The sequence below is a fragment of the Meriones unguiculatus genome (genome assembly GCF_030254825.1).
Source record: "Meriones unguiculatus strain TT.TT164.6M chromosome 13 unlocalized genomic scaffold, Bangor_MerUng_6.1 Chr13_unordered_Scaffold_28, whole genome shotgun sequence".
Taxonomy (NCBI): domain Eukaryota; kingdom Metazoa; phylum Chordata; class Mammalia; order Rodentia; family Muridae; genus Meriones; species Meriones unguiculatus.
The window spans coordinates 4,264,697-4,276,902 of NW_026843644.1; the positions used below are offsets into that span (position 1 = coordinate 4,264,697).

General features: G+C 39.2%; 1 protein-coding gene across 1 annotated transcript in view; it reads right to left on the reverse strand.

Moving 5' to 3' along the window:
• LOC110541608 (vomeronasal type-2 receptor 26-like) overlaps positions 1-11,106 on the reverse strand; it is a gene marked incomplete at its 3' end in the record, with an annotated part of 38,222 nt that extends 27,116 nt beyond the window's left edge. Inside the window, exons 1-2 of the mRNA XM_060376052.1 lie at positions 10,994-11,106; positions 6,397-6,519 (exon numbers count right to left, since the gene is read on the reverse strand). Of these exons, the coding sequence (XP_060232035.1) occupies positions 6,397-6,519; positions 10,994-11,106 (236 nt within the window). The remainder of the gene's footprint in view (positions 1-6,396; positions 6,520-10,993) is intronic.
• Between the last annotated feature and the right edge of the window lie 1,100 nt (positions 11,107-12,206).

A 12,206-nucleotide genomic window follows, 5' to 3' on the forward strand; every position in this document is an offset into this window, starting at 1 on the left:
TTGGGCATGGCTCTTTCATTTATTCATATATTATTTATATATTAAATTATAAATAAATCATTTTTCTTTCACTTTCCTCCTTTCAAAGCCTCCTGAACACACTTTTTGGACTTTTAAAAATTCATGGCCACTTTTTCATAAACTGTTTTTATATAAGTAACATTTCAAAATTTTGTTTATATTATAGTAACAGTAATATATAACCATGAAATTAGATCCAGCATATTTATGATAAACAGTATTAAAGAATAGCAGAAAAAGTATAGAAGTAAAGTATTATTCTTTTTAGTTGTTAGTAGATGGTTGCCAGAGTCAAGCCATCTCAGGAACAACCTGCTTCTTACTGGCAGGGTGAAAATTGAGTTCATGTTCCCTGGCCCCAGACCCAACTCTTAACCTTCTTCTTCAGGTGTTACCTGTTAATAGGTAAAGAAAGTAAAGAGGGAAGTTGCTGATCGTCTAAACTGAGGCACACAAGTTGTAAATGTGTGCCTGTCATGACTTAAATTGATTATGAACAGCTTTTCCCCTCTTAGTTCCTGTAAGGCCAGGAGGGGTTGTGATTGCAAAAGCTTAGTCAAGAACTCAGAAAGCATGTGTCCTGAATAGGGCTCAGTCACCAATGTTTGTTTCCTTGATCAAAGCTCTCTGTCAAAATATGATTGGAAAATGCTACAGCCTTCCCTGCTCACCCTTGATTTGTAGTTCCATCCTATAAAAATTCTGTACAATTTCACTTTAGCATTGCAGTTCAGCTACAAAGTCTGTTCTGAGGCCCTAATTGATCAGTGGCCTGAATGCAGTAAGATTTTTGTCATCTGTTTGCATATTTACTATGAGGAATGTTTAGAAAATCAGTCAGTACACAAATTTGTGCTTTTGTCCCAGACTGGTCAGTTTTTGATGCATAATTCAAATAAAGATCATGTTTTCCTGGATTTTGTGATTTTTTGGATTGTTTTGGTGCTTCAAAATTCAACACTGGATTTATTTCAAAAAATGTAATTGTGGAGTACATGAGTGTGCTATTAGCAGAGCACAGATTGTGAGATGAATGCTTGAGTATCTTAATATTATGAATGGGTGATATAGGAAATGATCATGTAATATCTTTACTTAATGTAATATCTTTACTTTTAAAAAATTATAATTACTGGTGAAAAGAGAAGACAACAGATCAGGGAGTCAAGATAGACACATGGCTATTTTGTTTTTGAATGGCAGACACAGAGACTGACACCACCAGTTGCCAATCTTGAAATATTTTAAGTGCAGAACACAGGTATGAGAGGAAAATAGAACAATGAAAAGCCAGGAAATTCAGAGTGACTCTGGTTACAGTTAAAGAAATATCTCAGCACTGTGACCATATTCTAATGTCTGGACTTTGCTTCAGTTTGTGAGTGGGTTTGTCAAGAGAACCATTGGTTGTGCACAGACTAAGAACCTGAAGTAACAGTAGGAAGCAGCTGTAGCATATAAAGGTTGAGGTCTTGGACAAGGTTGAGGTCTGAGCCTGCTGCATGACCGAAGCAAATAATCTCCTTGGATCAACATAGATGCAGTGCATTGTCTCTGTGTTGTGAAGACCCTGACATGTCCTTTCCTTTGCTATGTCTCTTACTACTCCTGCAGTCTCTATTTACATCAATGGAGGGGTCTCACCACAGCTGTATTGAGTACTGGCAGCAGCCCAACACATACATGAAGGCAGATGTAATCCTAGGTGCATTTATCCCCATTTACACCACAGTAGAAGCACCCATCAAATTCATGAATATTTTTGACAGCGAACCAAGTCTTCTATGGAAAGTCTTTCTGTGAGTACTTTGTGAATGTACAGTGGGTGTTGTGGCTACAAGACAGTACCTGTTCTTCTGTGAACATGTAATTTCTTTGAAAATATTGAACTACATACAGAGAAATGTAAAAGACAGTTTCAAACTGTCCTCCTTCATTACACATCTACAAATATTTATATTTCTCTTCCTTTTATGTCCAGAGAGGAAGAAATCAATGAGAGTTTCCACCACCCTTTATGTTTGCTCCACTGTAGAATTCCATGATCAGGCTTATATATTTTTGACACATTGACTCTAATACGTCAAAGTAATTTTCAAATCTGTGCACCTTTATTTGGGCATTTAAGTATCTTTTGCTTGAATGTTTATTTCCCCAGATTTGGCAATTTTCAGCTAAAATGAAGTTGAGTATCCCCACCTCCTTAATACAAATCTGAGCATCTACTGTTTCACATTCTCTGGCATTAGTTTCTTTAAAGTGTCTCAGAGTTTGGACACTGCAGTTATAGTTATGGCTTATTTATTTCTCACTGATACTTTAATGCAGTCCTCTGAAAGTCATGTCCTTCATGCATGATATTCTGTTGTCTACTTAGTTCTGCTGGAAACAGTGCCTTGTGTTGTGATTGGGGTCTTAGTAGTTTTCATTTCCAATATTAACATTTGTCCTTCTCCTCTAGAATCTGAATTTTGTCATAGGATTTGTCGTTTTTGGTACTGAATGTTTTATTTGTATTCCTCTTTTTGATCCCTCATCCACGTTCTCCTGTGCACTGTTAATTCTTGTCTCAATGCTCAGTCAAATTCACTGTTTGTTTTCATCTTCCTTTGGGTTATTCACCTCTTTACTTTCTGATGTATTCATTGGCCACTTTATCTCTCTGAGTACATTTGTGTTCATTTGTTGGTTATGTATGATATTATGGAGGAGTCATTTGGGTTTTCCATATTTCCTGTTTTTGAATTCATGGTATACTTGGCATATTTGTTCACTTGAGTAATGAAACAACTGAGAGATAGGTATGAAATACGAGTTCAGACCTTAAGAGAAGAGTTTATAATACTAAGTAAAGAAAATGCTCAGGCAGAGGCAAATGATAAAAACAAGAAAGCCAAACAAAAGTAGTTAGAAACCAAAGTTAACTAACCCAGTCAGTATACAGCAGAGATCAGCAGATGGTGATCATCCACAGGATTATCATAAAGCTGAACTGTGCTTTGTGGAAGTGCTAGATCTGAGGAAATTTAAGGAAAGTATCACAAATTTTGGAACGCATTCACCATTTGTAAAACAAATGCTGACTTCCTGGTCAATCAGAAGTAGAGTAATGCCAAAAGACTGGGAGGATATGGCAAAGGCATGATTGCAATGGCTATCATGGAGAGAAAACAGGCTAGAGAGATATTACACAAAAAATAGAGCCAGAGGTGTTGGTATTTCTAAGGACCAGCTTCTTGGTGATGGCCAATATGCTGACATAGAGATAAAAGCAGAATATAATGAAGAAACCATAGCATTCTGTCTCCTAGCAGACTTAAATGCCTGGGACATATAATATGATAACCAAACAATAAATGAGGGTTGAAGCCCGGTGGTAGAAAAGTATTGTGTAGAAGCCTGTTAGGTTGAAGCCTGCTAGAATTTGATTTATCCATGAGTATTATATATGTAAATATATCCATCTGTCTGTATCATGTAATGTTTTACATGAGGGTATGCTATTTTTTTGTATGTAAGAGCCCCATTTATATTATCCATGTGATGTGTTTAGGAATATGAACAGTTCTATATGTCTGATCATTTATCTATGTGTGTGGATACTTTGGAACCAGCACCCTGAGCTTGCTGCAGTTTCTACAGAGGAGATGCTAGCTAAAATCAACATCGTTGTCATATGTAAACGTGAAAATTTGTTAAAACTGAACTTTAAGATTTTAATTTTATTCACCCTTTCCATCAAGCATATGTGCATGGATGCTGTTTGTTTACTTTCATCTTTCCTTTGTTTATGAATTCACAAATAAGTGGTAGATTTAGGACCTAACTATGAAGGTCTCGGCAGAAGCCTGTTCCTTCAGAGGAACTAATCTCAGCTCTGCTTTGACTAGAAGCTGCTTTTTACAATTTTTGTTAGAGTGAAAAAAAAATGTAGTCAGTTTTAGTTTTCCTCCTTAGCAAAAGTGTAGCTAGTCCCTAATCTTAGAAAATAAATATTGGCTTTCTCACCCTTACCCACTTCTTTTTCCTTTCAATTATCCTTCCTGGTAAGTTGCATGGTAACCCAAGTGATAAAGCGCACAGGGAATCTTTATCCTGTCCCAGATCATAACCTGAAACATGCCAAAGCAGAAAAAGAGAGAGAGAGAGAGATTAGCATGTGAACTTTAACAGTGTATTATACTTAAAATATTAGAAACACAAAAATATTATTAAATTTGAATTGAGAAAGATCAAATAACTTACAAAAGTGAAAGCCTATTAAAATAATACCAAAATGTTTGAAATAAACTTTAACATCAGAAGGAAATCAAAAGATATACTTTTACTCCTGAGACTTCATCACTGTTAGGCAAGATGTTCGAGTCAGAAAAGGTATGAATCAAAATTGATGGAGGAATAATTTTTGTGAGTTTATGTGTACAAAGACAGCTGTACAGACAAAATTAGCTGAAGCAATAGGATAACTAAAGGAACTTAATGGGATATAAACTGGAAAATAAGATGTCAAACTATTGCTAATCACAGATGATATGATAGTATACACAAGTGCCCCCCCAAATTCTACCAGGAAATTCCTACAGCTGATGAACACCTTCAGCAAAGTGGTTGATACAAAATTAAATTTAAAAAACATATCAGTACTCCTTCTGTATACAAAAAAATAACAGGCTGGGAAAGGAATTATGGAAACAGTGTCCTTCATAATAGACAAATAAAATGAAATATCTTGCTGTAATTCTAACCAAGCAAGTGAAAGACATGTATGACAAGAACTTTAAGTCTATGAAGAAAAAAAATGGAAGTGGGAACATTTCCCTTGCTCATGGATCAATCCTTAGGATTAACATAGCAAAATTGGCCATTTTACCAAAAGCAATCTACAGATTCAATGAAATTGTTATCAAAATTCCAACACAATTCTTTATAGACCTTGAAAGATCAATTCTGAACTCCATTTGGAAAAATTAAAAATTCACATTAGCTAAAATAATCCTATACAATGAAAGAACTTCTGGAGGTATTAACATCTCTCATTCCAAACTTTACTACAGAACATTAGTAATAAAAACTGCATTATACTGGCATAAAAATGGAGAGGTTGATCAATTGAATTAAACTGAAGACCCCCAAAATAAACCCACACAGCTACAGACACTTGATATTCGACAAAGAAGACAAATCTATAGAGTGTGTGTGTGGGAGGAACTTCAACAAAAGGTGTGGGGCTAACTGGCTGTCTGCATGTGGAAGAATGCAAATATTTATGCTGAAAAAAACTCGATCTAAGTGGATGAAAGACCTCAACAAACAATGAGATACATTAAGTCTAGCAGAAGAGAAAATTGAAATAGCCTTGAATATGTCAGTGCAAGAGGCAAGCTTCTGAACAGAACACTAACATCTCAGGCTCTAAAAATAAGCAATTAATAAATGGTTCTTCATGCAATGGAAAAGCTGCAGGTCAAAGGACAGTGTCAAGAAGACAAAATGGCACCCTACAGAATTGGAAAATATATTCAACAACTCTACTTCTGACAAAGGGCTAATAACCAAAATACATAAAGAACTCAAGAAATTAAACACCAGCAAACCAAATAAGCCAATTAAAAATTTGGTACAGAACAAAATACAGAATACTCAACAGGAATTTCTAATGGCTGAGAAGCACTGAGATTCCATCTTACACCTGTCAGAAACTACAATCAGGAACTCAGGAGACAGTATATGCTGGCAAAGATATGGAAGAAGAGGAACACTCATCTGTTGCTTGTGAGGATGCATACTTGTACAACCACTGTGGAAATCAGTCTGGTGGTTTCTCAGCAAATTGAAATAGTCTTACCTCAAGACCCAAGCAATCCTTCTCTAAAAGACTGTTGTCCAACTATGTCTGTAGCAGCTTTATTTATGAGAGGCAAGTATCTGGAAACAACTTAGATGTTCCTCAACCACAGAATGAATACATAAAATGTGGTAATTTTACACAATGAAATACAACTCAGGTATTACAAACAAAACACGAGACAAGATTGGGTATGTTCAGGGTGGTATTCATGGGACTCCTGAGTGTCTATGGGGTGACCCTAGCTGAGACTATTAGCAATAGGAGATATGCAGCCTGAAGTGGCCACCTCTTATAGCCAGCTTTGACTTCCAGTGGAGGGATGGGGACAACAACATGCAAACAGATGATAGAGATTATAGCAATCTTTTCTAACAGGATAATGACACAGGCCTGAAGAGTTTCTATATTCTTGAGGTAAAACTGTAAAAGCATACTGCTTGCCTTGCCAACTGGAAGCTAATTGTCCCTGATAGTCCTTATGTACATGAACTGAGAACAAGGCATTTCTTACAACAACAGCTGCATACCGTGTATCAGATGTGTTAATTGGTTCAAGAAAGGAAGAAACATCTGGTTCAGCTGTAATCAGAGTCACTACCTGATTGAGTTTCAGATTATCAGCTGTCATTCTCCTAGGTCCATCTGTCGAGCTGAATAAGAGCATTAAAGGTAGATGTATTGAGAAACATATTCCAGTATGTCTCAAGCTTTTGATGGTGGAACTAATTGCTGCTATTTATTGACAAATGTGATACTTTTTACGTAGTATTCATTGGCACGGAAATTAAAATCTGTCATTTATCATTTTCAAGCATGATAACTCTCACTCTGTTCTAACCTGCATAACCTGCTTAAGCTCTATCGCCCCTCCATTGAGACCTATTTTAGTTCTTAGCAAAACTGTAGCTCCTTTGTTAACAACTACTGAATCTTTAGCATATCAGAAGCCATTTTGCCTCTCTGTCTCCATGTTGATCATAAGGTGAAACTAAGTTCAAGTTCTAAGCCCCCCTACATGCCTGAGACCAGAATACAATTCAATAGTTCGATAATTGCTGCTTAGAATAACACAATAGATGATAAATGCACGTTGTGCTTGAGTTAAAGATAAATGAATGTTTTTTTAGGATTAAGAGCATAACATCCAGCAATGTAGCTGGAAAGGTCCTAAGAGCTCCCCTCCCTAAATTCCAGCCAATTACCTTAAAACGTTTTGTCTAGATACAATATACTTGGAACAAATACTTAGACCAAAATTGATTATGTTTAGCTAGTTAAATGTAATAATAATGTAATGCTATCTCATCTTGTCTCCTCCACCTGGTTACCTGGTTGTCACCTGACTATGGCCTTTTGAATAAAAAAGCCTGCCTTAAAAACAAACTGGCATTATAGTCTGGCTCCTGATTCCAGATTATGGCCCTGACTGGTCAGTTTTTGTTTAGTATTCAATAAACTTTCACTAGTCTGAGTTTGGTGTTTAAGTGGTTAGTGAGTGGCTATTCCTGAACCCATAACAACTCCACAAGTCCAGGTGCCAATGTGAAAATTCGGCTACTTTTTATGTAATATACCCCAATTACACCTTCTCAGACTGGGTAATACCATTGGACCACTGGACCTATTGTAATTTGGGTATTGACCAAAACTCTATTAAGCACCTGACATCCAGAGGCTCCTGCTTTATGTGAAGTGCTGTAATATTTCTTGGTATCTCCAGGAATCCATATTAATTAAGAACTAGCATAAAATAGATACAAGAAAGATTGATTTTTTTCCTTTACCCTGGGGTGAAAGTACTCTTGTAAAAGGTAGTAGGTCCTTCTGCGGAAGGACTGCAGAAAGGCTAAAAGTAAAACTTTTAGGGGATTTGTCAGGCTCCTTCTTCAGGAAAACCTTGTAGTCCCTTCATTCAAGAGGTTCTGGATTCATTCACCACTATCCCCCACACTTAAAATCCATTCCTCATATTTCAGTTTGCCATCACACAGTTTTTTAAAGCAATTGACCACATTGAATTTTTGCACAAGGTAATAAATTCCTTTATAACATGAACTGAAGCAGTTAGCAAAGTTTTGCTTAAGGTGTTTTTATACATCACTAAACTTGGTAGCATTAGTGCACTTCTAGACACATTCCTATGTGAAAGCACAGTACATAATACTGTACATTTACACATGCTTAAGCTTGTTTAAATAATTAAGCTCATGGTGTCTTTGCACAAGGCAATGACAGCCACACGTGGAAGGCAGAGGCTATCTTGTTTAACACATATCTTTCACATTTCTGTGAGTTATGAGAATCAAATTTATGTTGTCATGTTTGCACAGCAAGAACATTGATTATCTAGCTGCCATACATATCACCTTGCTACAGAACTACTGCTTTCTGTTCTTGTCTTCAAAAATTGTGTAAGAATTAATTAAAAAGTAACAGAGCAATTACTATTGCACAGGAAATGAAGACATCAAATTTACACAAGTAATGTTTATTGCTTATTATTTCAATTAAGGACTAAAATAAAAAGAACAAGATATAGAAGAAAATTATGGGGATCTGTTCAAATAAAATGCTTGATTATTGGCTTGCCTTTACATATGAGAAGATTGATTCTTGCCCTATTCTTGTTCCCTGAGGAATTTCAGAGTGAATGCTCCATGGACTTTAAGATTCGTTATAAGAAAGTGCAGAGGAGGGTAATCCAAGATGGTGGTGACCAACCCACACCAGATTTGAGGGGCACAGGATCTGAAATGACAAAATTGTTGAGCAGAGGGGCAGCTGAAGCAAGAACATCAACTCTGAGGCTTCCTGAGTGATGTGCCAGGGAAGATTGTTTAGGGGGGTATTTGAGGAAAGTGGGTGGAAGGGTGGGACTGGGAAGAGAGGAGGGAGTGAAGGTTTGAGTGAGATGTAAAATGAACCAATCGATAAATTAATGAAGAAAAATATAACAGACCCGTTGTCATCAAAAGTGACAAGATCATGAAAAAGATGAGGAAACTGTTCCATATTGAAAGAGACTAAAGAGATAAAGAAACAATGCACCACTTAAATGTACTAACTTCTTTTGACATTTATGTGAGTAATAACATAGTCAACAAAACCCAAATTAAGTGGGATACTGTGTCAATATGAATTAGCTGTTTTGATAACTGCACTGTCATTACATAGGATAATGTTCTTTATTGTATAAAATTGACACTAAACCATTCAGAGTGACAGGGCATCAGGTCAGCAGCTTCCTCTCAAAAAGTCTGATGTAAAACAGTAATTAACTGTGTACCATACTTGGAACTTTTTTCAAGTTTGTTATTGTTTCAAAATTGTTATAGGGGAAGCTGGGCATAGTCTTTAACCCCTGCACTTGAGAGGCAAGGAAGGAGGATCTCTGTAGTTTCAAGACCAGCCTGGTCTACACAGGGAAGCCCAGGACAGCCAGGGCTCTGTAGAGCAAATTTGTCTCATAACAAAAATAAAAACAACTAAATAAAATTGTTGTAGGTGGAAGAACAATGTAACTAGAAACTGAACAAGATTTAAAACAAAACCGATTCTCCACACTAGCATTCTGAGTAAGACAATGTTTGTAAGAGACTGACAAGTGAAATGACGTGACATTTTGGAGCAGCAGGAAGATTCTCTAAGTACAGCACAATGTCTTCTTTTTTTTAGCCTGTGTGTGTGTGTGTGTGTGTGTATGTGTGTGTGTGTGTTCATGATGCCAGTGAAGCATGCATACTAGGGAACACATAGGAAGGTTAGAAGACAACTCTGTGCAATCACGTCTTGCCTTCCACCTTTTCATAAATTCAGGGATCGAACTCAGTTCTCCAGGCTTCCCCAGCAAGAGCCTTTATCTGCTGAGCCATCTCACCAACCTACAAGCGATTCTCTTGAGTGACCTCAATTAGGCAGTAGTGAGAAAAAATGTGAACGATTCCTTCTCTTAAACAAATTCGTAGGGATAAATAAACAATAAAAAGAGATGAGTAGAACAGCAGTACTCTAGTGCTACCAACGACCAACAATCAGCAAAACAACCTAAGCACCTCCTGAGACAAGGGGGTACAGGGCTGGTAGCTAAAATTCCTTGCAAGTGTAAAACTGGAATTACCATGAAATAAAAGAGCTTTCCCAGCTCTACAGTAACCTTGTTATTATATCCTGATTATCTACACATAGCAACCCAAAGAAATACAAATAGGAAAATAAGTCCGCATGAACCCTGTATACTCCTGGTTGAGCAAGTCCATCAAAGTATAAACAGCAGTGTATCTGCCAAACTGTGCCTTAAGATGAATTCTCTGATCAAATCACGTGAAAGCTAAGTGAGATAGAGCACCTGCAGTGGTAGGCTGGCTGTCTTTACTTAAGAAGAGTCATTTCATTCTGGAATGCTGGCACATATGTCCTGAAACAATAGTCCTAGAAATGTTTCAAGGTGCAAGGATCCTGTGGCCTTTCCAAGCAGCAAGTGTTCATTCCACTGGGATGTCCAAACTACCCCACCTCAACCGCCCCAGGCCAGGCAGGAGGCAACACCGGACTCTCTGCACTTCCTTTCCGGGAGGACTGGCCCCAGTATCACTCTTCCTCAGGATGTAGGGCACATGTGCATCCCTAGGAACTCCACACAGTGTGCTCCCGCCTTCCCAACTCCTGCGGCCTGAGGGCGCAGTCCCAGGTACCAGCAGCCTCCACAGAAGCTCTTGGCAGAACCTGGGCAGGCTCTCCCAACCAGCCCAACCCGCCAGCCACCAATTGCACAGCCCCAGCATCACCCCGCGACTGCCATCCTGCGGGTCCCTCACACACGCCCACAGCCAGCCAGGGACAACCGCTCCGCGATGGCCAACACCTGTGGACCTGCCGCTCCTCCACCTTGGGAGCCAACGCTCTCCCCTCCCCAACTCCCAGCCACTATGCCTGCCCCAGCACCACCTAGCCCACTGGATGGCTGCTGGGCGGAGGCGGAGCCCAGAGGCAGAGGCGGGGGAGGAGCCCAGCCGGGGAGCGGAGGCGGAGCCCGGGAGAGGAGGAAGGCGGAGCCCGGGGGCGGAGGTGGAGCCCAGGCGGCACCCGCCCCACACCCTTACCTGGCTTCTCCTGGTCTCAGCCTACCACAATGAAGCTGTGCCACAACCGCCACCACCGCGCCCGGGAAGCGGGTTCCCATCGCTGCCCTCGACGCTGTCGCCCACCAGGCTCGGGATGAGCTCAGCGTCTGTAGCCATAGCAATGGCGCTTGCATCATCCTTGACAATGGAGGCGCGCAGTGCGCCTGCGCTGCGCCTCGCGCAAGCCCCTCCCCCGCCCTAACCGAGTAGGTTCTGCCTTCGAGATCAGGGTGCTGTGAGGCCTGAATTTTACTATTAATTTTACAGGACAAAAGGATCATTGAGATAAGTGTACCTCCAAGCATTTCTTTCCTGTTTTCAAACCCCTTGTCTTAGTTACTTTTCTATCACTGTGCTAAGATATCATGACCAAGGCTGCTTATAGAAGAAACATGTGGTTGGGAACCTAGAGTTTCAGAGGGTAAGTCCATGACCATCATGGAAGGGACCATGGTGACAGAGAGGAATGGCAGGCAGAGCACCCGAGAGAACAATGGCTGAGAGCTTACATCCTGATCTACAAGTATGAGGCAAAGAGCTGAGAATGGTGTGGGATTTTAAAACCTCAAAGCAGTGACATACCTCTTCAACAAAATCACACTTCCTAATTTTTCTAAAACAGTTCCACCTACGGAGGACCAGATTTTCAAACATATGAGACTATAAAGGTCATTTTCATTCAAACAGCTACACTCCTCAATAGCTTCCTATGTAGCCAAGAATTAAGATAAAAAAATTTTCAATGTCCCAAAGCATCCCAGGCACTCAGATTCTTGTGCAGTTTTGTTGTTGTTGCTGCTTGTTTGGTTTTTGAGACAGTTTCAAATAGTCCAGGTTGACCTTCATTCCTGACCTTCCTGATGCTCCATTTACAGGCATGTTTCACCACACTTGATTTATGATCTTATTTGTTTGTTTGTTTTGTTTTGCTTTTCAAGACAAGTTTTCCCTGTGTAGCTTTGGCTCTGTAGACCAGGATGGCCTCGAACTCACAGAGATCCGGTGTGTCCACCACACCCTCTGACTTCTTCTTCTTCTTCTTCTTCTTCTTCTTCTTCTTCTTCTTCTTCTTCTCCTTCTTCTGAGGTATTTTTATCTTTTGCGTAGATGAATGATAAGAATATTTTACTTGAATGTATATAAATGTGCCACATGAGTGCCTTATATTTCAGGAGGTCATATAGCATCAAATTCCCTGAAACAGGAGCTACAGAAAA